Source organism: Salmo trutta, unplaced genomic scaffold (assembly GCF_901001165.1).
Source record: "Salmo trutta unplaced genomic scaffold, fSalTru1.1, whole genome shotgun sequence".
Lineage (NCBI taxonomy): Eukaryota > Metazoa > Chordata > Actinopteri > Salmoniformes > Salmonidae > Salmo > Salmo trutta.
In genome coordinates, this window is record NW_021823222.1 from 20,401 (window position 1) to 47,842 (window position 27,442).

The window sequence follows — 27,442 nt, forward strand, 5'->3', positions numbered from 1 at the left end:
CCACCAGGTTTGCACACATCTCAGGAGGGATTTTGTCCCACTCCTCTTTGCAGATCTTCTCCAAGTCATTAAGGTTGAGGCTGACGTTTGGCAACTCGAACCTTCAGCTCCCTCCACAGATTTTCTATGGGATTAAGGTCTGGAGGCTGGCTAGGCCACTCCAGGACCTTAATGTGCTTCTTCTTGAGCCACTCCTTTGTTGCCTTGGCTGTGTGTTTTGGGTCATTGTCATGCTGGAATACCCATCCACGACCCATTTTCAATGCCCTGGCTGAGGGAAGGAGGTTCTCACCCAAGATTTGACGGTACATAGGCCCGTCCATCGTCCCTTTGATGTGGTGAAGTCGTCCTGTCCCCTTAGCAGAAAAACACCCCCAAAGCATGTTTCCACCTCCATGTTTGACGGTGGGGATGGTGTTCTTGGGGTCATAGGCAGCATTCCTCCTCCTCCAAACACGGCGAGTTGAGTTGATGCCAAAGAGCTCCATTTTGGTCTCATCTGACCACAACACTTTCACCCAGTTGTCCTCTGAATCATTCAGATGTTCATTGGCAAACTTCAGACGGGCATGGATATGTGCTTTCTTGAGTAGGGGGACCTTGCGGGCGCTGCAGGATTTCAGTCCTCCACGGCGTAGTGTGTTACCAATTGTTTTCTTGTTGACAATGGTCCCAGCTGCCTTGAGATCATTGACAAGATCCTCCCATCTAGTTCTGGGCTGATTCCTCACCGTTCTCATGATCATTGCAACTCCACGAGGTGAGATCTTTTGTGTTTCTTCCATTTGTGAATAATCGCACCAACTGTTGCCACCTTCTCACCAAGCTGCTTGGCGATGGTCTTGTAGCCCATTCCAGCCTTGTGTAGGTCTACAATCTTGTCCCTGACATCCTTGGAGAGCTCTTTGGTCTTGGCCATGGTGGAGAGTTTGGAATCTGATTGATTGATTGCTTCTGTGGACAGGTGTCTTTTATACAGGTAACAAACTGAGATTAGGAGCACTCCCTTTAAGAGTTTGCTCCTAATCTCAGCTCGTTACCTGTATAAAAGACACCTGGGAGCCAGAAATCTTTCTGATTGAGAGGGGGTCAAATACTTATTTCCCTCATTAAAATGCAAATCAATTTATAACATTTTTGACATGCGTTTTTCTGGATTTCTTTGTTGTTATTCTGTCTCTCACTGTTCAAATAAACCTACCATTAAAATTATAGACTGATCATTTCTTTGTCAGTGGGCAAACGTACAAAATCAGCAGGGGATCAAATACTTTTTCCCCTCACTGTAGGCCTATTGCCTCATGAGTCTTCTCAAGTACCCCTATGAAAAAGGCCAAGTACCCCTGTGGACAGGCCAAGTACCCTTGTGGATAGGCCAAGTACCCCTGCGGACAGGCCAAGTACCCCTGCGGACAGGCCAAGTACCCCTGCGGACAGGCCAAGTACCCCGGTGGACAGGCCAAGTACCCCGGTGGACAGGCCAAGTACCCCTGTGGACAGGCCAAGTACCCCTGTGGACAGGCCAAGTACCCCTGTGGACAGGCCAAGTACCCCTGTGGACAGGCCAAGTACCCCTGTGGACAGGCCAAGTACCCCTGTGGACAGGCCAAGTACCCCTGTGGATAGGCCAAGTACCCCTGTGGATAGGCCAAGTACACCTGTGGATAGTACCCGTGTGGATATAATGCTTTATAACATGTTGTAAGCATGAATAAGCCTTTATAATGTGTTATAAACAAGAGGAATTCAGAGGAGGACGTCTACATCCTGGTACCTTCCACAGAGATGTCCTGGATGGCGAAGCGAAGGATTATGGTCCAGATCATTCCCAGGGTCATTTTAGCATTGCCGTCGACAATCTCTGCAGGAGAAGAGAGGAGAGGAGAGGTTAGCTTGAGGTCACATTGACAGTGCTAGTTACAGTGCTAGTTATAGTGCTAGTTACAGTGCTAGTTACAGTGCTAGTTATAGTGCTAGTTACAGTGCTAGTTACAGTTTCACTGTGCCATTTGATATATATCAGGTTATTGATTTCATTGCTGGTGAAATAATGTTGATCTGACTTCACATGCATTACAGCACTCCCACACTACAGTACTCCTACATGTACTACAGTACTCCCACATGTACTACAGTACTCCTACATGTACTACAGTACTCCCACATGTACTACAGTACTCCTACATGTACTACAGTACTCCTACATGCGTTACAGTACTCCTACATGCGTTACAGTACTCCTACATGTACTACAGTACTCCCACATGTACTACAGTACTCCCACATACGTTACAGTACTCCTACATACGTTACAGTACTCCTACATACGTTACAGTACTCCTACGTGCGTTACAGTACTCCCACGTGCGTTACAGTACTCCTACGTGCGTTACAGTACTCCCACGTGCACTATAGTACTCCCACATGCACTACAGTACTCCTACATGTACTACAGTACTCCCACATGCGTTACAGTACTCCCACATGCGTTACAGTACTCCCACATGCACTACAGTACTCCCACATGCACTACAGTACTCCCACATGCACTACAGTACTCCCACATGCACTACAGTACTCCCACATGCACTACAGTACTCCTACATGCACTACAGTACTCCTACATGCACTACAGTACTCCCACATGCACTACAGTACTCCCACATGCACTACAGTACTCCCACATGTACTACAGTACTCCTACATGTACTACAGTACTCCTACATGTACTACAGTACTCCTACATGTACTACAGTACTCCTACATGTACTACAGTACTCCCACATGCGTTACAGTACTCCCACATGCGTTACAGTACTCCCACATGCGTTACAGTACTCCTACATGTACTACAGTACTCCTACATGTACTACAGTACTCCTACATGTACTACAGTACTCCCACATGTACTACAGTACTCCCACATGTACTACAGTACTCCCACATGTACTACAGTACTCCCACATGCACTACAGTACTCCCACATGCGTTACAGTACTCCTACATGTACTACAGTACTCCTACATGTACTACAGTACTCCCACATGCGTTACAGTACTCCTACATGTACTACAGTACTCCTACATGTACTACAGTACTCCTACATGTACTACAGTACTACCACATGCGTTACAGTACTCCTACATGTACTACAGTACTCCTACATGTACGACAGTACTCCTACATGTACTACAGTACTCCTACATGTACTACAGTACTCCCACATGCACTACAGTACTCCCACATGCGTTACAGTACTCCTACATGTACTACAATACTCCCACATGTACTACAGTACTCCCACATGTACTACAGTACTCCCACATGTACTACAGTACTCCCACATGTACTACAGTACTCCTGTGTCACATAGAAATATAATGCAAGTTTAGACTGACTTTATAGGGGAATAGTGACTGAGTGAATGGAGATAAATATGGGTTCCCTTTGGACATGGACATGTCTCTGATGAAGCTTGGCGGCATAAAACTAACAAAGTGGATACAGATTCAGAGTTTCTGTATCCCAATTTTCCCAGGCAAAAAAACATGGATATTTCTGCTCATGTGCATTATTTATTTTTAACGTAGCCGAGTGCCCACTCCGCTACCTACGTAGCTGCTGTGCCGAGTGCCCACTCCGCTACCTACGTAGCTGCTGTGCCGAGTGCCCACTCCGCTGCCTACGTAGCTGCTGTGCCGAGTGCCCACTCCGCTGCCTACGTAGCTACTGTGCCGAGTGCCCACTCCGCTGCCTACGTAGCTGCTGTGCCGAGTGCCCACTCCGCTGCCTACGTAGCCTGCTGTGCCGAGTGCCTACTCCGCTGCCTACTTAGCCTGCTGTGCCGAGTGCCCACTCCGCTGCCTACGTAGCTGCTGTGCCGAGTGCCCACTCCGCTGCCTACGTAGCTGCTGTGCCGAGTGCCCACTCCGCTGCCTACGTAGCCTGCTGTGCCGAGTGCCTACTCCGCTGCCTACTTAGCCTGCTGTGCCGAGTGCCCACTCCGCTGTCTACGTAGCTGCTGTGCCAAGTGCCTACTCCGCTGCCTACGTAGCCTGCTGTGCCGAGTGCCCACTCCGCTGCCTACGTAGCTGCTGTGCCGAGTGCCCACTCCGCTGCCTACGTAGCTGCTGTGCCGAGTGCTTACTTCATGTTGAAAAACAACACTGTTCTAACCAGGGGTGCAACTTTCACTGGGGACATGCCCCCCCCCCCCATATTCTATAATTGTATTTTTGTCCCCCCCCAGTTTTATAATTGGAATGTGATACAATATGATAAAATGGTGTTGCTTTAGGACCATGCAGACGCCTCCCAGCAGTCGGGTAGGCTGTTTAGAGTGTTTATTCATCTGGCAAAAAAAATTATGAAATAATGCTAACTACCGAGCCCCTGGTTCTAACTACCGAGCCCCTGGGTCTAACTACCGAGCCCCTGGGTCTAACTACCGAGCCCCTGGGTCTAACTACCGAGCCCCTGGGTCTAACTACCGAGCCCCTGGGTCTAACTACCGAGCCCCTGGGTCTAACTACCGAGCCCCTGGGTCTAACTACCGAGCCCCTGGGTCTAACTACCGAGCCCCTGGGTCTAACTACCGAGCCCCTGGTTCTAACTACCGAGCCCCTGGTTCTAACTACCGAGCCCCTGGTTCTAACTACCGAGCCCCTGGTTCTAACTACCCCTGGTTCTAACTACCGAGCCCCTGGTTCTAACTACCCCTGGTTCTAACTACCGAGCCCCTGGTTCTAACTACCCCTGGTTCTAACTACCGAGCCCCTGGGTCTAACTACCGAGCCCCTGGGTCTAACTACCGAGCCCCTGGGTCTAACTACCGAGCCCCTGGTTCTAACTACCGAGCCCCTGGTTCTAACTACCGAGCCCCTGGGTCTAACTACCGAGCCCCTGGGTCTAACTACCGAGCCCCTGGTTCTAACTACCGAGCCCCTGGGTCTAACTACCGAGCCCCTGGTTCTAACTACCGAGCCCCTGGTTCTAACTACCGAGCCCCTGGTTCTAACTACCCCTGGTTCTAACTACCCCTGGTTCTAACTACCCCTGGTTCTAACTACCCCTGGTTCTAACTACTGAGCCCCTGGGTCTAACTACTGCATTCGATGTCAGCATAATAAACGTGATTTAATGTTATTTTTCTTCAGGAGGGGAGTAGGCTGCATGCAGCTGTTTACGTTTTACACAAAATACATTGTCGACTTGTTCGTAAAACTTTGTTGTCAGTATTGTAAACATAAGCACGACACAAACAGGCAGTAAAGCGATTTTTGGGTGTCAGGGAAAATGCACGACACAAACAGGCAGTAAAGCGATTTTTGGGTGTCAGGGAAAATGCACGACACAAACAGGCAGTAAAGCGATTTTTGGGTGTCAGGGAAAATGTACGACACAAACAGGCAGTAAAGCGATTTTTGGGTGTCAGGGAAAATGCACGGAGTAAAAAGTACATTATTTTCTTTAGGAATGTAGTGAAGTAAAAATAAAAGTCGTCAAAAATATAAATAGTAAAATACAGATACCCCCCAAAACACTAAAGTATTTTTACTTAATAAGTACTTTACACCACTGCATAACTATGGCAACGGGCGATGCAAAACAAACCATTGTCAGACCTTTTCACTGCTTCGGATACACGCTCAGCTTCCCAGAACATGGAACACAGCAAGACACAGACATGCAGTCTAATTAGCGACTGAACATTGCAAATACTGGCTAGGCTGCGCAGGAAGCAGACAACGCAGTAAAGTGGTGTTCGTTTTATAAAGATGAACCTACATCACACAAAACACTGACAGTTTTATCTCCAAAAGTGTAGGGGCTGCTTGTGCAACTGCAATATCCGTTGGCGCAGACAGACAGGTTGTAACCTTCACAAATAACAGGCTACATCCAGAATGTTCCTTATTAGAATCACTAGCAGGGTGTTTTATTTCAGCTGTTCAGAAATAAGACACAGAGACGTTATGCTACATCATCGTGGGTCAGAAGAGGGTGAGTTAAGAGTTAAACATGAAGGGACAGGAAGTGTGAGGAGCAGCTACGTTAGAAAAACGAATATGTGCGTAGAATAACATGCGCAGAACGTGATCAGAATCTACCCCCTGTCCTGTCACTAACCCCTAACCCCCACCCCCTGTCCTGTCACTAACCCCTAACCCCCACCCTCTGTCCTGTCACTAACCCCCACCCCCTGTCCTGTCACTAACCCCCACCCCCTGTCCTGTCACTAACCCCCACCCCCTGTCCTGTCACTAACCCCCACCCCCTGTCCTGTCACTAACCCCCACCCCCTGTCCTGTCACTAACCCCCACCCCCTGTCCTGTCACTAACCCCTAACCCCCACCCCCTCTCCTGTCACTAACCCCCACCCCCTGTCCTGTCACTAACCCCCACCCCCTGTCCTGTCACTAACCCCTAACCCCCACCCCCTGTCCTGTCACTAACCCCCACCCCCTGTCCTGTCACTAACCCCTAACCCCCACCCCCTGTCCTGTCACTAACCCCCACCCCCTGTCCTGTCACTAACCCCCACCCCCTGTCCTGTCACTAACCCCTAACCCCCACCCCCTGTCCTGTCACCAGCCCCCACCCACTTCTAGCTGAGATAACTGGGTCCACTTCTCCCGCCTACTGAACTCCCGCCCACAAGTCCCTGGGCAGCAGGGAAGCACATCCAAGAAGGGATTCCAATCGGCTAATCTGTCTGGAATGCAAGTCTGGTTTAGGTCCTTTTATTCTGGCCTCGGTGTGGATTAACCCCGGGGGGGGGGGGAGAGACAGAGACAGAGACAGCCAGAGAGAGACAGAGACAGACAGAGACAGAGAGAGAGAGACAGAGAGGCAGAGAGAGAGAGAGAGCGAGAGAGAGAGCGAGAGAGAGAGCGAGAGAGAGAGCGAGAGAGACAGACAGAGACAGACAGAGAGAGACAGAGCGAGACAGAGAGCGAGACAGAGAGCGAGACAGAGAGCGAGACAGAGAGCGAGACAGAGAGCGAGACAGAGAGCGAGACAGAGAGCGAGACAGAGAGCGAGACAGAGAGCGAGACAGAGAGCGAGACAGAGAGCGAGACAGAGAGCGAGACAGAGAGCGAGACAGAGAGCGAGACAGAGAGCGAGACAGAGAGCGAGACAGAGAGCGAGAGCGAGAGCGAGACAGAGAGCGAGAGCGAGAGCGAGACAGAGAGCGAGAGCGAGAGCGAGAGAGAGAGCGAGACAGAGAGAGAGAGCGAGACAGAGAGAGAGAGCGAGACAGAGAGAGAGAGCGAGACAGAGAGAGAGAGCGAGACAGAGAGAGAGAGCGAGACAGAGAGAGAGAGCGAGACAGAGAGAGAGAGCGAGACAGAGAGAGAGCGAGACAGAGAGAGAGCGAGACAGAGAGAGAGCGAGACAGAGAGAGAGCGAGACAGAGAGAGAGCGAGACAGAGAGAGAGCGAGACAGAGAGAGAGCGAGACAGAGAGAGAGCGAGACAGAGAGAGAGCGAGACAGAGAGAGAGCGAAAGGGGAAGAGTAGAGAGAGAGGCACTGTCACAGAGAGAATGAAAGGTGAAGAAAGTGAGAGAGGATACAATATACACCAGCACATACAGAGCTCCTTATAAGGCTTAATGGGATACAGGAAGAAGGAGGAGAGGAAGAGAGAGCTCCTTATAAGGCTTAATGGGATACAGGAAGAAGGAGGAGAGGAAGAGAGAGCTCCTTATAAGGCTTAATGGGATACAGGAAGAAGGAGGAGAGGAAGAGAGAGCTCCTTATAAGGCTTAATGGGATACAGGAAGAAGGAGGAGAGGAAGAGAGAGCTCCTTATAAGGCTTAATGGGATACAGGAAGAAGGAGAGGAAAGAGGCGCAGACACGGGGAGCGAGAGAGAGAGAGAGAAATTTACAGTTATGAATATAACTAATGTTCCCTGAAGGAGGGAAGGATATAACACTATGAGGAGTCAATGACCAATCAAATATATACATTTAACTTTTATTTAACTAGGCATGTCAGTTAAGAACAAATTCTTATTTACAGTGACGGCCTACACCGGCAAAACCCGGACGACGCTGAGCCAAATTGAGCCCCGCCCTTTGGGACTCCCAATCACGGCCGGTTGTGATACACCCTGGATTCGAACCGGGGTGTCTGGAGAGATGCAGTACCTAAGACCGCTGCGCCACTCTGGAGCCCAAAGTATATTCATCTGAAGGAAACTAAAAACACACCCAAAGGGCCAATGAATGCAGAGGCCGCCCTTGGAAGCCCACATTCATTTCCTCAGTTCAGCACCGCTCTTAAGAGAGTCCAAACCCCCTGACGGCACGGGGCCATAATATGTTATACCTCGTTCCCTCCTTCAGGGAACAGTAGTTATATTCATAATTAACAAAAATAATAATAATATATAAAAATAATAATATATATATATATAATAATAAAATAAGAGTGACTTTAATAACTCTACATACATGCACATATTACCTCAATTACCTCGACACCGGTGCCCCCGCACATTGACTCTGTACCGGTACCCCCTGTATATAGCCTCCACATTGACTCTGTACCGGTACCCCCTGTATATAGCCTCCACATTGACTCTGTACCGGTATCCCCTGTATATATAGTCTCCACATTGACTCTGTACCGGTACCCCCCTGTATATAGCCTCCACATTGACTCTGTACCGGTACCCCCTGTATATAGCCTCCACATTGACTCTGTACCAGTACCACCTATATATAGCCTCCACATTGACTCTGTACCGGTACCCCCTGTATATAGCCTCCACATTGACTCTGTACCAGTACCACCTATATATAGCCTCCACATTGACTCTGTACCGGTACCCCCCTGTATATAGCCTCCACATTGACTCTGTACCGGTACCCTCTGTATATAGCCTCCACATTGACTCTGTACCGGTACACCCTGTATATAGCCTCCACATTGACTCTGTACCGGTACCCCCTGTATATAGCCTCCACATTGACTCTGTACCGGTACACCCTGTATATAGCCTCCACATTGACTCTGTACCGGTACACCCTGTATATAGCCTCCACATTGACTCTGTACCGGTACCCCCTGTATATAGCCTCCACATTGACTCTGTACCGGTACCCCCTGTATATAGCCTCCACATTGACTCTGTACTGGTACCCCCTGTATATAGCCTCCACATTGACTCTGTACCGGTACCCCCCTGTATATAGCCTCCACATTGACTCTGTACCGTAATACCCTGTATATAGCCTCCACATTGACTCTGTACCGTAATACCCTGTATATAGCCTCCACATTGACTCTGTACCGTAACACCCTGTATATAGCCTCCACATTGACTCTGTACCGTAACACCCTGTATATAGTCTCGCTATTGTTATTTTACTGCTGCTCTTTAATTATTTGTTATTTTAATCTCTTCCTTTTTTTGTTTTAGATATTTTCTTAAAACTACATTGTTGGTTTAAGGGTTTGTAAGTAAGCATTTCACTGTAAGGTCTACACCTGTTGTATTCGGCGCATGTGACAAATACAATTTGATTTGATTTAACTGTACATTCCCTTTCAGTCGGTCACCAGGTATACCAAACTAGCTGGGAACACAGGTTCCACTGGCTCCAAGGGGTTACAGAAGCCACCTTTTCCTCTAATACTTAACCCGCCGAGAAGCCTGAACTATCACAGCCTCATGTAGGGAATCAGAACATGCTGCAACTTGGCAATGTACACTGGACAAGCTGCCACTGCAGCCTGAAACTCATACAAGGAACTGCAAGTCCAAAACCGCAGAATATCTGTCGTGACTTGGTAAAGCACACACACACACGCTGCATAGCAGGTTCATTAACCAGAGTCAACGAGGCACGGCTCAAACCCACAGGGAACGATGGTAACCTGGACAAAACGCTGCCTGACGTCGACCACGGCGGCCCAAGTGACTTGATAATGTTCATTCGCGTGCCGCCTCATCGACGAATCACAGCATGGCGGCCCAAGGCTCTAATCAACAGGGGAACTGTGGTAACTGATAAAATGCACAACCTGCATGCTGTCTGACACCTAGCCATACGAACGCTAGCATGCTGTCTAACACCTAGCCATACGAACACTAGCATGCTGTCTGACACCTAGCCATAATAACACTAGCATGCTGTCTAACACCTAGCCATACGAACGCTAGCATGTTGTCTGACATCTAGCCATACGAACGCTAGCATGCTGTCTAACACCTAGCCATACGAACGCTAGCATGCTGTCTAACACCTAGCCATACGAACGCTAGCATGCTGTCTAACACCTAGCCATACGAACGCTAGCATGTTGTCTAACACCTAGCCATACGAAAACTAGCATGTTGTCTAACACCTAGCCATACGAACGCTAGCATGTTGTCTAACACCTAGCCATACGAACGCTAGCATGTTGTCTAACAACTAGCCATACGAACGCTGGCATGCTGTCTGACACCTAGCCATACGAACGCTAGCATGTTGTCTGACACCTAGCCATAATAACGCTAGCATGTTATCTAACACCTAGCCATACGAACGCTAGCATGTTGTCTAACACCTAGCCATACAAACGCTAGCATGTTGTCTAACACCTAGCCATACGAACGCTAGCATGCTGTCTGACACCTAGCCATACGAACGCTAGCATGTTGTCTGACACCTAGCCATAATAACGCTAGCATGTTATCTAACACCTAGTCATACGAACGCTAGCATGTTGTCTAACACCTAGCCATACGAACACTAGCATGTTGTCTAACAACTAGCTATACCAACGCTAGCATGCTGTCTAACACCTAGCCATACGAACGCTAGCATGTTGTCTAACACCTAGCCATACGAACGCTAGCATGCTGTCTGACACCTAGCCATACGAACGCTAGCATGCTGTCTGACATCTAGCCATAATAACACTAGCATGCTGTCTGACACCTAGCCATACGAACGCTAGCATGCTGTCTGACATCTAGCCATACGAACGCTAGCATGCTGTCTGACACCTAGCCATACGAACGCTAGCATGCTGTCTGACACCTAGCCATACGAACGCTAGCATGCTGTCTGACACCTAGCCATAATAACGCTAGCATGCTGTCTGACACCTAGCCATAATAACACTAGCATGCTGTCTGACACCTAGCCATAATAACGCTAGCATGCTGTCTGACACCTAGCCATAATAACACTAGCATGCTGTCTGACATCTAGCCATACGAACGCTAGCATGTTGTCTAACACCTAGCCATAATAACACTAGCATGCTGTCTGACATCTAGCCATACGAACGCTAGCATGTTGTCTAACACCTAGCCATAATAACACTAGCATGCTGTCTGACATCTAGCCATACGAACGCTAGCATGTTGTCTAACACCTAGCCATAATAACACTAGCATGCTGTCTGACACCTAGCCATACAATCGCTAGCATGCTGAGCCACACTAGAAGCAGTTACGTCCAAGCAATAAAACCTGAAAGGCATGTTGGGAACCCCAACTCACTGCAACACATATCACCAAACTGAACAACGGCCAACACGCTGCCACATCGCTAGGGGAGTGAGCACACACACTATCCTGTCATACATCAGGGAGATCGAACGGGGGGGGGGAAAGTGTGAAAATGTATGCACTCACTACTGTAAATCACTTTGGATAGCCTCCACAATCCAATGAGAAAGACATTGCTTAGAAAGCCGCCTACCCTGGGCTCGATTAGAGAAACAGTCAAACAGACCTCCTTGTTTATATCCATATACAGGGCATTCTAAAAGTATTCAGACCCCTTGACTTTTTCCCACATTTTGTTACGTTACAGCCTTATTCTAAAATAGATATTGTTTTTTTTCCCTCATTAATCTACACACACTACCCCATAATGACGAAGCGAAAACAGGTTTTTAGACATTTTTGCAAAATGTATTAATAATAAAAAACAGAAATACCTTATTTACATACAGTACCAGTCAATAGTTTGGACACACCTACTTTTTTTTATTTTTTTTTTACTATTTTCTACATTGTAGCATAATAGTGAAGACATCAAAACTATGAAATAACACATATGGAATCATGTAGTAACCAACAACAAAAAAGTGTTAAACCAATCATAATATATTATATTTGATATTTTACATTCTTCAAAGTATACACCCTTATTTACCGCTTGATGAATATGATCTGTAAGTATAACATTAACATCCCTCCTCTCTCTCTTTATAATGAACCTTTATCCAGCTCCTGGGAACAGTATAACATCCCTCCTCTCTCTCTTTATAATGAACCTTTATCCAGCTCCTGGGAACAGTATAACATCCCTCCTCTCTCTCTTTATAATGGACCTTTATCCAGCTCCTGGGAACAGTATAACATCCCTCCTCTCTCTCTTTATAATGGACCTTTATCCAGCTCCTGGGAACAGTATAACATTAACATCCCTCCTCTCTCTCTTTATAATGGACCTTTATCCAGCTCCTGGGAACAGTATAACATCCCTCCTCTCTCTCTTTATAATGGACCTTTATCCAGCTCCTGGGAACAGTATAACATTAACATCCCTCCTCTCTCTCTTTATAATGAACCTTTATCCAGCTCCTGGGAACAGTATAACATCCCTCCTCTCTCTCTTTATAATGGACCTTTATCCAGCTCCTGGGAACAGTATAACATTAACATCCCTCCTCTCTCTCTTTATAATGGACCTTTATCCAGCTCCTGGGAACAGTATAACATTAACATCCCTCCTCTCTCTCTATATAATGAACCTTTATCCAGCTCCTGGGAACAGTATAACATTAACATCCCTCCTCTCTATCTTTATAATGGACCTTTATCCAGCTCCTGGGAACAGTATAACATTAACATCCCTCCTCTCTCTCTTTATAATGGACCTTTATCCAGCTCCTGGGAACAGTATAACATCCCTCCTCTCTCTCTTTATAATGGACCTTTATCCAGCTCCTGGGAACAGTATAACATCCCTCCTCTCTCTCTTTATAATGGACCTTTATCCAGCTCCTGGGAACAGTATAACATTAACATCCCTCCTCTCTCTCTTTATAATGGACCTTTATCCAGCTCCTGGGAACAGTATAACATTAACATCCCTCCTCTCTCTCTTTATAATGGACCTTTATCCAGCTCCTGGGAACAGTATAACATTAACATCCCTCCTCTCTCTCTTTATAATGGACCTTTATCCAGCTCCTGGGAACAGTATAACATCCCTCCTCTCTCTCTTTATAATGAACCTTTATCCAGCTCCTGGGAACAGTATAACATCCCTCCTCTCTCTCTTTATAATGGACCTTTATCCAGCTCCTGGGAACAGTATAACATTAACATCCCTCCTCTCTCTCTTTATAATGGACCTTTATCCAGCTCCTGGGAACAGTATAACATTAACATCCCTCCTCTCTCTCTATATAATGAACCTTTATCCAGCTCCTGGGAACAGTATAACATTAACATCCCTCCTCTCTATCTTTATAATGGACCTTTATCCAGCTCCTGGGAACAGTATAACATTAACATCCCTCCTCTCTCTCTTTATAATGGACCTTTATCCAGCTCCTGGGAACAGTATAACATTAACATCCCTCCTCTCTCTCTTTATAATGGACCTTTATCCAGCTCCTGGGAACAGTATAACATCCCTCCTCTCTCTCTTTATAATGGACCTTTATCCAGCTCCTGGGAACAGTATAACATCCCTCCTCTCTCTCTTTATAATGGACCTTTATCCAGCTCCTGGGAACAGTATAACATTAACATCCCTCCTCTCTCTCTTTATAATGGACCTTTATCCAGCTCCTGGGAACAGTATAACATTAACATCCCTCCTCTCTCTCTTTATAATGGACCTTTATCCAGCTCCTGGGAACAGTATAACATCCCTCCTCTCTCTCTTTATAATGGACCTTTATCCAGCTCCTGGGAACAGTATAACATTAACATCCCTCCTCTCTCTCTTTATAATGGACCTTTATCCAGCTCCTGGGAACAGTATAACATTAACATCCCTCCTCTCTCTCTTTATAATGGACCTTTATCCAGCTCCTGGGAACAGTATAACATCCCTCCTCTCTCTCTATATAATAGACCTTTATCCAGCTCCTGGGAACAGTATAACATTAACATCCCTCCTCTCTCTCTTTATAATGGACCTTTATCCAGCTCCTGGGAACAGTATAACATTAACATCCCTCCTCTCTCTCTATATAATGAACCTTTATCCAGCTCCTGGGAACAGTATAACATTAACATCCCTCCTCTCTATCTTTATAATGGACCTTTATCCAGCTCCTGGGAACAGTATAACATTAACATCCCTCCTCTCTCTCTTTATAATGGACCTTTATCCAGCTCCTGGGAACAGTATAACATCCCTCCTCTCTCTCTTTATAATGGACCTTTATCCAGCTCCTGGGAACAGTATAACATCCCTCCTCTCTCTCTTTATAATGGACCTTTATCCAGCTCCTGGGAACAGTATAACATTAACATCCCTCCTCTCTCTCTTTATAATGGACCTTTATCCAGCTCCTGGGAACAGTATAACATTAACATCCCTCCTCTCTCTCTTTATAATGGACCTTTATCCAGCTCCTGGGAACAGTATAACATCCCTCCTCTCTCTCTTTATAATGGACCTTTATCCAGCTCCTGGGAACAGTATAACATTAACATCCCTCCTCTCTCTCTTTATAATGGACCTTTATCCAGCTCCTGGGAACAGTATAACATTAACATCCCTCCTCTCTCTCTTTATAATGGACCTTTATCCAGCTCCTGGGAACAGTATAACATCCCTCCTCTCTCTCTATATAATGGACCTTTATCCAGCTCCTGGGAACAGTATAACATTAACATCCCTCCTCTCTCTCTTTATAATGGACCTTTATCCAGCTCCTGGGAACAGTATAACATTAACATCCCTCCTCTCTCTCTATATAATGAACCTTTATCCAGCTCCTGGGAACAGTATAACATTAACATCCCTCCTCTCTATCTTTATAATGGACCTTTATCCAGCTCCTGGGAACAGTATAACATTAACATCCCTCCTCTCTCTCTTTATAATGGACCTTTATCCAGCTCCTGGGAACAGTATAACATCCCTCCTCTCTCTCTTTATAATGGACCTTTATCCAGCTCCTGGGAACAGTATAACATTAACATCCCTCCTCTCTCTCTTTATAATGGACCTTTATCCAGCTCCTGGGAACAGTATAACATTAACATCCCTCCTCTCTCTCTTTATAATGGACCTTTATCCAGCTCCTGGGAACAGTATAACATTAACATCCCTCCTCTCTCTCTTTATAATGGACCTTTATCCAGCTCCTGGGAACAGTATAACATCCCTCCTCTCTCTCTTTATAATGGACCTTTATCCAGCTCCTGGGAACAGTATAACATTAACATCCCTCCTCTCTCTCTTTATAATGGACCTTTATCCAGCTCCTGGGAACAGTATAACATCCCTCCTCTCTCTTTATAATGGACCTTTATCCAGCTCCTGGGAACAGTATAACATTAACATCCCTCCTCTCTCTCTTTATAATGAACCTTTATCCAGCTCCTGGGAACAGTATAACATTAACATCCCTCCTCTCTCTCTTTATAATGGACCTTTATCCAGCTCCTGGGAACAGTATAACATCCCTCCTCTCTCTCTTTATAATGGACCTTTATCCAGCTCCTGGGAACAGTATAACATCCCTCCTCTCTCTCTTTATAATGGACCTTTATCCAGCTCCTGGGAACAGTATAACATCCCTCCTCTCTCTCTTTATAATGAACCTTTATCCAGCTCCTGGGAACAGTATAACATCCCTCCTCTCTCTCTTTATAATGGACCTTTATCCAGCTCCTGGGAACAGTATAACATCCCTCCTCTCTCTCTTTATAATGGACCTTTATCCAGCTCCTGGGAACAGTATAACATTAACATCCCTCCTCTCTCTCTTTATAATGGACCTTTATCCAGCTCCTGGGAACAGTATAACATTAACATCCCTCCTCTCTCTTTATAATGGACCTTTATCCAGCTCCTGGGAACAGTATAACATCCCTCCTCTCTCTCTTTATAATGGACCTTTATCCAGCTCCTGGGAACAGTATAACATCCCTCCTCTCTCTCTTTATAATGGACCTTTATCCAGCTCCTGGGAACAGTATAACATCCCTCCTCTCTCTCTATATAATGGACCTTTATCCAGCTCCTGGGAACAGTATAACATTAACATCACTCCTCTCTCTCTTTATAATGGACCTTTATCCAGCTCCTGGGAACAGTATAACATCCCTCCTCTCTCTCTTTATAATGGACCTTTATCCAGCTCCTGGGAACAGTATAACATTAACATCCCTCCTCTCTCTCTTTATAATGAACCTTTATCCAGCTCCTGGGAACAGTATAACATCCCTCCTCTCTCTCTTTATAATGGACCTTTATCCAGCTCCTGGGAACAGTATAACATTAACATCCCTCCTCTCTCTCTTTATAATGGACCTTTATCCAGCTCCTGGGAACAGTATAACATTAACATCCCTCCTCTCTCTCTTTATAATGGACCTTTATCCAGCTCCTGGGAACAGTATAACATTAACATCCCTCCTCTCTCTCTTTATAATGGACCTTTATCCAGCTCCTGGGAACAGTGTGGGTGTGAGTTAAACCCTTCATAGTGTGTTTCCTTGCCTGTATTATACTGTACACCCTCAGGGACCAATGATGGTACCTGGAACTGTATTTAGACACATTAAAACAACATGCTGTTTCCTTTTTAGTAGAATTTGATTACAATTTATAAACTGGGTGATTCGAGCCCTGACTGTTGATTGGCTGAAAGCCGTGGTATATCAGACCGTATAGCATGGGCACGCTATATACGGTCTGATATATAAAACATTTAGTTTTACTACTAATTACATTGGTAACCAGTGCATAATAATAACAGCCCTTAGCCGTGGTATATTGGCCATATACCACACCCCCTCAGGCCTTATTGCTTAATTATACACCGTCTTTAAAAGGCCTTATCCATAGCCTAGTGAATTTTATCTTGCTTATTGACTATGTTTGGCATGCCCATGTCCAGACTGTAATTTACAGTAGACCTAGCCCCTATATCAGTGAGAATGCTATAGACGATGTTTAACAATGTATTTCTATACTGAAAGCAAGGCAAATAGAACAACGTGGACTCAAAATATTTAGCAAATATGGGTCCAGGCTATTTAACGAACTAGGCTATAACGGACTAACATTCAAATTGGAATTGATGACCATAAAATACACCACTTGAAGAAACCACATGTTTAGCCATGGAGCACGTTCTGATTTCTCAGTGACGGGCCAAGCCCCTGAAATTCATCAAAAACCCCGCCCCTTTCACACTACCACTGCCAGGAACTGCGCCCATAATTACGGTTGTGAAAATAGCAACAATATTTCTGCCCCCCCCCCCCCGAACCTATAGCGCTACTGCCAGCGTTTACATTTACCGCTGTGTTAAGTTAGTTAAACTACAACTGTGGTTAATACACATACCTCTTTAACTCAGCTTCTGTTCTGAGGGGGAGGGAGGAGGGGAGGAGGAGGAGGAGGCCCAACAATGCTTGTGAGGGATGCGGTCATGTGTGACCACCACAGACAAAACACAAGCATATGCGCACGCACGCACGCACACGCGCGCACACACACACACACACGCACGCGCACGCACACGCACACACACACACACACACGCACACACCAGCTTCCAATTACAGGAAATGCCAGAGAGTTATGTTGCAGACAGTGTCAGAGAACAGAGGTTGTTTTGGGTGTTTATTCAGCTAATAAGAATATGGTTAGGTCCCAAATGGCACCCTATTCCTATTCCCTATCTAGTGCACTACTTTAGACCAGGGCCCATGGGATTCTGTTATGTCGTTCACTACTTTAGACCAGGGCCCTGTTATGTCGTGGCCTAGGGTGGTCTAGTGGTCTAAACCGATGCTTCCAGATCACATATTCCACTGCAGCATAAACACCTGCTCGTTCCATGACTGACCAGGTGAAAGCTCGTTCCATGACTGACCAGGTGAAAGCTCGTTCCCGTTCCATGACTGACCAGGTGAAAGCTCGTTCCATGACTGACCAGGTGAAAGCTCGTTCCATGACTGACCAGGTGAAAGCTCTTTCCATGGCTGACCAGGTGAAAGCTCGTTCCATGACTGACCAGGTGAAAGCTCTTTCCATGGCTGACCAGGTGAAAGCTCGTTCCATGACTGACCAGGTGAAAGCTCGTTCCATGGCTGACCAGGTGAAAGCTCGTTCCCGTTGCATGACTGACCAGGTGAAAGCTCGTTCCCGTTCCATGGCTGACCAGGTGAAAGCTCGTTCCATGGCTGACCAGGTGAAAGCTCTTTCCATGGCTGACCAGGTGAAAGCTCGTTCCATGACTGACCAGGTGAAAGCTCGTTCCATGGCTGACCAGGTGAAAGCTCGTTCCCGTTGCATGACTGACCAGGTGAAAGCTCGTTCCCGTTCCATGGCTGACCAGGTGAAAGCTCGTTCCATGGCTGACCAGGTGAAAGCTCGTTCCATGACTGACCAGGTGAAAGCTCGTTCCATGACTGACCAGGTGAAAGCTCGTTCCATGACTGACCAGGTGAAAGCTCTTTCCATGGCTGACCAGGTGAAAGCTCGTTCCATGACTGACCAGGTGAAAGCTCGTTCCATGGCTGACCAGGTGAAAGCTCGTTCCATGGCTGACCAGGTGAAAGCTCGTTCCATGGCTGACCAGGTGAAAGCTCGTTCCATGACTGACCAGGTGAAAGCTCGTTCCATGACTGACCAGGTGAAAGCTCGTTCCATGACTGACCAGGTGAAAGCTCGTTGCATGACTGACCAGGTGAAAGCTCTTTCCATGACTGACCAGGTGAAAGCTCGTTCCATGGCTGACCAGGTGAAAGCTCGTTCCCGTTCCATGACTGACCAGGTGAATCCAGGTGAAAGCTATGATCCCCTTCCTGATGTCACTTGTTAAATCCACTTCAAATCAGTGTAGATGGTGGGAAAAGTACCCAATGTAGTGAAGTAAAAGTTGTCAAAAATATAAATAGTAAAGTACAGATAACCCCCAAAAATTACTTAAGTAGTACTTAAGGAGACGGGTTAAAGAAGGACTTTTAAGCCTTGAGACAATTGAGACATGGATTGTGTATGTGTGCCATTCAGAGGGTGAATGGACAAGACAATATTTAAGTGCCTTTGAACGGGGTTTGGTAGTGGATGCCAGGCGCACCGGTTTGTGTCAAGAACTGCAACGCTGCTGGGTTTTCCACACTCAACAGTTTCCTGTGTGTATCAAGAATGGTCCACCCACCCAAAGGACATCCAGCCAATTTGACACAACTGTGGGAAGCATTGAAGTCAACATGGACCAGCGCCCCTGTGGAACACTTTGGACACCTGCTCAGGGGAGAACGGCTCATAATAATGTCTGGAACAGAGCTAATGGAATTAAACCAAGTTTGATGTATTTCATACCATTCCACTCACTCAGGTCCAGCCATTACCACGAGCCCGTCCTCCCCAATTAAGGTGCCACCAACCTCCTGTGTTGTAGAGTTCATGCCCTGACGAATTGAGGCTGTTCTGAGGGTAAAAGGGGATGTTCCTAATGTTTTGTACACTCAGTGTATCGTTCCTTTCTCCTTTTGTCCTATCGAATAAAGCCCAAAATATATGTGAGAAGTGAGAAAAAAAGAGTACAGCAGTATGTAGGGAATAGGGTGCCATGGATATGTCCCAAATAACACTACTTTTGACCAGGACCCGTAAGGAATGGCACTACTGTTGACCAGGACCCGTAAGGAATGGGTCCACCTTTTGTACAGACTCACCGCTGAACTACAGCCTAGTGTACTACAGCCTAGTGTACTACAGCCTAGTGTACTACAGCCTAGTGTACTTCAGCCTAGTGTACTTCAGCCTAGTGTACTACAGCCTAGTGTACTACAGCCTAGTGTACTACAGCCTAGTGTACTACAGCCTAGTGTACTACAGCCTAGTGTACTTCATAGGATATCATAAGGTGAATGCACCAATTTGTAAGTCGCTCTGGATAAGAGCGTCTGCTAAATGACATAAATGGAAATGTAAAATGATAGTACTACAGCCTATTGTACTACAGCCTAGTGTACTACAGCCTAGTGTACTACATAGTACTACAGCCTAGTGTACTACATAGTACTACAGCCTAGTGTACTACAGCCTAGTGTACTACATAGTACTACAGCCTAGTGTACTACATAGTACTACAGCCTAGTGTACTACATAGTACTACAGCCTAGTGTACTACATAGTACTACAGTCTAGTGTACTACATAGTACTACAGTCTAGTGTACTACATAGTACTACAGCCTAGTGTACTACAGCCTAGTGTACTACAGCCTAGTGTACTACATAGTACTACAGCCTAGTGTACTACATAGTACTACAGCCTAGTGTACTACATAGTACTACAGCCTAGTGTACTACATAGTACTACAGTCTAGTGTACTACATAGTACTACAGTCTAGTGTACTACATAGTACTACAGTCTAGTGTACTACAGCCTAGTGTACTACAGTCTAGTGTACTACATAGTACTACAGTCTAGTGTACTACAGCCTAGTGTACTACATAGTACTACAGTCTAGTGTACTACAGCCTAGTGTACTACATAGTACTACAGCCTAGTGTACTAAATAGTACTACAGTCTAGTGTACTACATAGTACTACAGTCTAGTGTACTACAGCCTAGTGTACTACAGTCTAGTGTACTACATAGTACTACAGCCTAGTGTACTACAGCCTAGTGTACTACAGCCTAGTGTACTACATAGTACTACAGTCTAGTGTACTACAGCCTAGTGTACTACATAGTACTACAGCCTAGTGTACTACATAGTACTACAGTCTAGTGTACTACATAGTACTACAGTCTAGTGTACTACAGCCTAGTGTACTACAGCCTAGTGTACTACATAGTACTACAGTCTAGTGTACTACATAGTACTACAGTCTAGTGTACTACATAGTACTACAGTCTAGTGTACTACAGCCTAGTGTACTACATAGTACTACAGTCTAGTGTACTACAGCCTAGTGTACTACATAGTACTACAGCCTAGTGTACTACATAGTACTACAGTCTAGTGTACTACATAGTACTACAGTCTAGTGTACTACATAGTACTACAGTCTAGTGTACTACATAGTACTACAGTCTAGTGTACTACGCCTAGTGTACTACATAGTACTACAGCCTAGTGTACTACAGCCTAGTGTACTACAGCCTAGTGTACTACATAGTACTACAGCCTAGTGTACTACATATTACTACAGCCTAGTGTACTACAGCCTAGTGTACTACAGCCTAGTGTACTTCATAGGATATCATAAGGTGAATGCACCAATTTGTAAGTCGCTCTGGATAAGAGCGTCTGCTAAACGACATAAATGGAAATGTAAAATGATAGTACTACAGCCTAGTGTACTACAGCCTAGTGTACTACATAGTACTACAGTCTAGTGTACTACAGCCTAGTGTACTACATAGTACTACAGCCTAGTGTACTACAGCCTAGTGTACTACAGTCTAGTGTACTACAGTCTAGTGTACTACAGTCTAGTGTACTACATAGTACTACAGTCTAGTGTACTACATAGTACTACAGCCTAGTGTACTACAGCCTAGTGTACTACATAGTACTACAGTCTAGTGTACTACATAGTACTACAGTCTAGTGTACTACATAGTGCTACAGCCTAGTGTACTACATAGTACTACAGTCTAGTGTACTACAGCCTAGTGTACTACATAGTACTACAGTCTAGTGTACTACAGCCTAGTGTACTACAGTCTAGTGTACTACAGTCTAGTGTACTACAGTCTAGTGTACTACATAGTACTACAGTCTAGTGTACTACATAGTACTACAGCCTAGTGTACTACAGCCTAGTGTACTACATAGTACTACAGTCTAGTGTACTACATAGTACTACAGTCTAGTGTACTACAGCCTAGTGTACTACAGTCTAGTGTACTACATAGTACTACAGTCTAGTGTACTACAGCCTAGTGTACTACAGCCTAGTGTACTACAGCCTAGTGTACTACATAGTACTACAGTCTAGTGTACTACATAGTACTACGGTCTAGTGTACTAAATAGTACTACAGTCTAGTGTACTAAATAGTACTACAGTCTAGTGTACTAAATAGTACTACAGTCTAGTGTACTACATAGTACTACAGTCTAGTGTACTACATAGTACTACAGTCTAGTGTACTACATAGTACTACAGTCTAGTGTACTACATAGTACTACAGTCTAGTGTACTACATAGTACTACAGTCTAGTGTACTACAGCCTAGTGTACTACAGCCTAGTGTACTACATAGTACTACAGCCTAGTGTACTACAGCCTAGTGTACTACAGCCTAGTGTACTACATAGTACTACAGCCTAGTGTACTACAGCCTAGTGTACTACAGCCTAGTGTACTACAGCCTAGTGTACTACATAGTACTACAGCCTAGTGTACTACATAGTACTACAGTCTAGTGTACTACATAGTACTACAGCCTAGTGTACTACATAGTACTACAGTCTAGTGTACTACATAGTACTACAGTCTAGTGTACTACATAGTACTACAGTCTAGTGTACTACATAGTACTACAGCCTAGTGTACTACAGCTTAGTGTACTACATAGTACTACAGTCTAGTGTACTACATAGTACTACAGCCTAGTGTACTACAGCCTAGTGTACTACAGCCTAGTGTACTACATAGTACTACAGCCTAGTGTACTACATAGTACTACAGCCTAGTGTACTACAGCCTAGTGTACTACATAGTACTACAGTCTAGTGTACTACATAGTACTACAGTCTAGTGTACTACATAGTACTACAGTCTAGTGTACTACATAGTACTACAGTCTAGTGTACTACATAGTACTACAGTCTAGTGTACTACATAGTACTACAGTCTAGTGTACTACAGCCTAGTGTACTACATAGTACTACAGTCTAGTGTACTACATAGTACTACAGTCTAGTGTACTACATAGTACTACAGTCTAGTGTACTACATAGTACTACAGCCTAGTGTACTACATAGTACTACAGCCTAGTGTACTACATAGTACTACAGCCTAGTGTACTACATAGTACTACAGCCTAGTGTACTACATAGTACTACAGCCTAGTGTACTACATAGTACTACAGCCTAGTGTACTACATAGTACTACAGCCTAGTGTACTACATAGTACTACAGTCTAGTGTACAACATAGTACTACAGCCTAGTGTACTACATAGTACTACAGCCTAGTGTACTACATAGTACTACAGCCTAGTGTACTACATAGTACTACAGCCTAGTGTACTACATAGTACTACAGTCTAGTGCACTACATAGTACTACAGCCTAGTGTACTACAGCCTAGTGTACTACAGCCTAGTGTACTACATAGTACTACAGCCTAGTGTACTACAGTCTAGTGTACTACATAGTACTACAGCCTAGTGTACTACAGCCTAGTGTACTACAGTCTAGTGTACTACATAGTACTACAGCCTAGTGTACTACATAGTACTACAGTCTAGTGTATTACATAGTACTACAGTCTAGTGTATTACATAGTACTACAGCCTAGTGTACTACATAGTACTACAGCCTAGTGTACTACATAGTACTACAGTCTAGTGTACTACATAGTACTACAGCCTAGTGTACTACAGCCTAGTGTACTACAGTCTAGTGTACTACATAGTACTACAGCCTAGTGTATTACATAGTACTACAGTCTAGTGTATTACATAGTACTACAGCCTAGTGTACTACATAGTACTACAGCCTAGTGTACTACATAGTACTACAGCCTAGTGTACTACATAGTACTACAGTCTAGTGTACTACATAGTACTACAGCCTAGTGTACTACAGCCTAGTGTACTACAGTCTAGTGTACTACATAGTACTACAGCCTAGTGTATTACATAGTACTACAGTCTAGTGTATTACATAGTACTACAGCCTAGTGTACTACATAGTACTACAGCCTAGTGTACTACAGTCTAGTGTATTACATAGTACTACAGCCTAGTGTACTACATAGTACTACAGCCTAGTGTACTACATAGTACTACAGCCTAGTGTACTACATAGTACTACAGTCTAGTGTATTACATAGTACTACAGTCTAGTGTACTACATAGTACTACAGCCTAGTGTGCTACATAGTACTACAGCCTAGTGTACTACAGTCTAGTGTACTACAGTCTAGTGTACTACAGTCTAGTGTACTACATAGTACTACAGTCTAGTGTACTACAGCCTAGTGTACTACAGCCTAGTGTACTACAGTCTAGTGTATTACATAGTACTACAGCCTAGTGTACTACATAGTACTACAGCCTAGTGTGCTACATAGTACTACAGCCTAGTGTACTACAGCCTAGTGTACTACAGTCTAGTGTACTACATAGTACTACAGCCTAGTGTACTACATAGTACTACAGTCTAGTGTACTACAGCCTAGTGTACTACAGCCTAGTGTACTACATAGTACTACAGCCTAGTGTACTACATAGTACTACAGCCTAGTGTACTACATAGTACTACAGCCTAGTGTACTACAGTCCAGTCAGTGTCAATAGTGACCAGGGTATTGTTGAACCCACCCTCAGCTCCAATGGACACCAGCTTGACTCCTTTACTGGTTATGTAGTGGAGAGCTTTGTTGACGTTGGAGATCTTGTGGACTCTCATCTTCCCTCTCTCTGGTTTGGCCAAGCGCTCTCCTGGACAGGAAACACAAACAGTCAGGTGTTAGAGGAACAGGAAACTACAGATACTAGGGCTGGGAATAGCCAGAGACCTCATTATACGATATGTATTGAATAGCCAGGGACCTCATGATATGTATTGAATAGCCAGGGACCTCATGATATGTATTGAATAGCCAGGGACCTCATGATATGTATTGAATAGCCAGGGACCTCATGATATGTATTGAATAGTCAGGGACCTCACGATACGATATGTATTGAATAGCCAGGGACCTCATGATATGATATGTATTGAATAGCCAGGGACCTCATGATATGATATGTATTGAATAGCCAGGGACCTCATGATATGTATTGAATAGCCAGGGACCTCATGATACGTATTGAATAGCCAGGGACCTCATGATACGATATGTATTGAATAGCCAGGGACCTCATGATATGTATTGAATAACCAGGGACCTCATGATACCATATGTATTGAATAGCCAGGGACCTCATGATACGATATGTATTGAATAGCCAGGGACCTCATGATATGTATTGAATAACCAGGGACCTCATGATACCATATGTATTGAATAGCCAGGGACCTCATGATATGATATGTATTGAATAACCAGGGACCTCATGATACCATATGTATTGAATAGCCAGGGACCTCATGATATGTATTGAATAGCCAGGGACCTCATGATATGATATGTATTGAATAGCCAGGGACCTCATGATACGATATATATTGAATAGCCAGGGACCTCATGATATGTATTGAATAGCCAGGGACCTCATGATTCGATATATATTATGACTCTATATGTCCAAACATATTACTCACTACATGCTGCAGAGGGACAAGAGAAAGCCATGAGAAAATGAGTTTTGGCGGTAAAACATGTTGGCTCACCATTTAAAAGATTTAAAAGGAAAATGGAGAACGAGCTATAGGATGATAAAGACCAGAGTTTTGGCATGTGGAAAACCCACAAAACGTTGCTGAGATACAGCAGTTCTGCATGTAAGAGTGGGCCAAAATGTCTCCTCAGCACTGTGAGAGACTAATCAACAACTACAGGAAGTGTTTGGTTGTAGTCATTGCAGCTAAAGATGGTACAACCAGTTAGAGTGTAAAGGGGGAAAATTACTTTTTTCACTTTTTTCAGGTTCCCTTTACCTAATATCAGGTTCCTTTTACCTAATATCAGGTTCCCTTTTACCTAATATCAGGTTCCCTTTACCTAATATCAGGTTCCCTTTATCTAATATCAGGTTCCCTTTACCTAATATCAGGTTCCCTTTACCTAATATCAGGTTCCCTTTATCTAATATCAGGTTCCTCTGATCTAATATCAGGTTCCCTTTACCTAATATCAGGTTCCCTTTACCTAATATCAGGTTCCTTTCACCTAATATCAGGTTCCCTTTACCTAATATCAGGTTCCCTTTACCTAATATCAGGTTCCTTTTACCTAATATCAGGTTCCCATTTACCTCATATCAGGTTCCCTTTACCTAATATCAGGTTCCCATTTACCTAATATCAGGTTCCCTTTACCTAATATTACCTAATATCAGGTTCCTTGGATCTAATATCAGGTTCCCTTTACCTAATATCAGGTTCCCTTTACCCAATATCAGGTTCCTTGGATCTAATATCAGGTTCCCTTTGCCTCATATCAGGTTCCCTTTGCCTCATATCAGGTTCCCTTTGCCTCATATCAGGTTCCCTTTTACCTAATATCAGGTTCCCTTTTACCTAATATCAGGTTCCCTTTTACCTAATATCAGGTTCCCTTTCACCTAATATCAGGTTCCCTTTTACCTAATATCAGGTTCCCTTTCACCTAATATCAGGTTCCCTTTCACCTAATATCAGGTTCCCTTTACCTAATATCAGGTTCCCTTTCACCTAATATCAGGTTCCCTTTACCTAATATCAGGTTTTGGTTGAAGATCTGATAACATTCAGGATAAAAAAAATATGCCAAAGGTAGATACAATTAGAAAAAGGGCAAATACTTTTTCATGGCACTGTACATGTGGGCACCATTACAGACACATGTGGGCACCATTACAGACACATGTGGGCACCATTACAGACACACGTGGGCACCATTACAGACACGTGGGCACCATTACAGACACGTGGGCACCAGGCCTTTCCTCCTCACCTGATATGACCTCCAACAGCAGCATGAGTTTCAGTCCGTCTCTGAAGTCCTCCTCGATGTTCTCGATCTGCGTTCCTGCTTTCCTCAGGTGGGAGTTACACCAGGCCGTGAACGTCTGGTGAAGAGAGAGGACACCACATCAGTTAGTAAGAAAGGAGCAGGATGGTAGTTACCATGGATGGCGAAGTTACTATGGTGTTTGTTACTATGGTGCAGGCATAGTGAAGATGAGACTATGGAATAGAACACGGTAGAGAACAATAGAACACAGTAGTGAACAATAGAATATAACATTAAATAACAATATAATATAACACGGTAGAGAACAATAGAATAGAACACAGTAGAGAACACTAGAATAGAACACAGTAGAGAACAATAGAATAGAACACAGTAGAGAACAATAGAACACAGTAG

General features: G+C 44.7%; 1 protein-coding gene across 1 annotated transcript in view; it reads right to left on the minus strand.

Moving 5' to 3' along the window:
- LOC115189757 (alpha-actinin-1) overlaps nt 1-27,161 on the minus strand; it is a gene marked incomplete at its 3' end in the record, with an annotated part of 47,429 nt that extends 20,268 nt beyond the window's left edge. The window contains exons 1-3 of the mRNA XM_029748280.1: nt 27,026-27,161; nt 24,747-24,866; nt 1,775-1,861 (exon numbers count right to left, since the gene is read on the minus strand). Coding sequence (XP_029604140.1) covers nt 1,775-1,861; nt 24,747-24,866; nt 27,026-27,050 — 232 coding nt within the window. The remainder of the gene's footprint in view (nt 1-1,774; nt 1,862-24,746; nt 24,867-27,025) is intronic.
- Between the last annotated feature and the right edge of the window lie 281 nt (nt 27,162-27,442).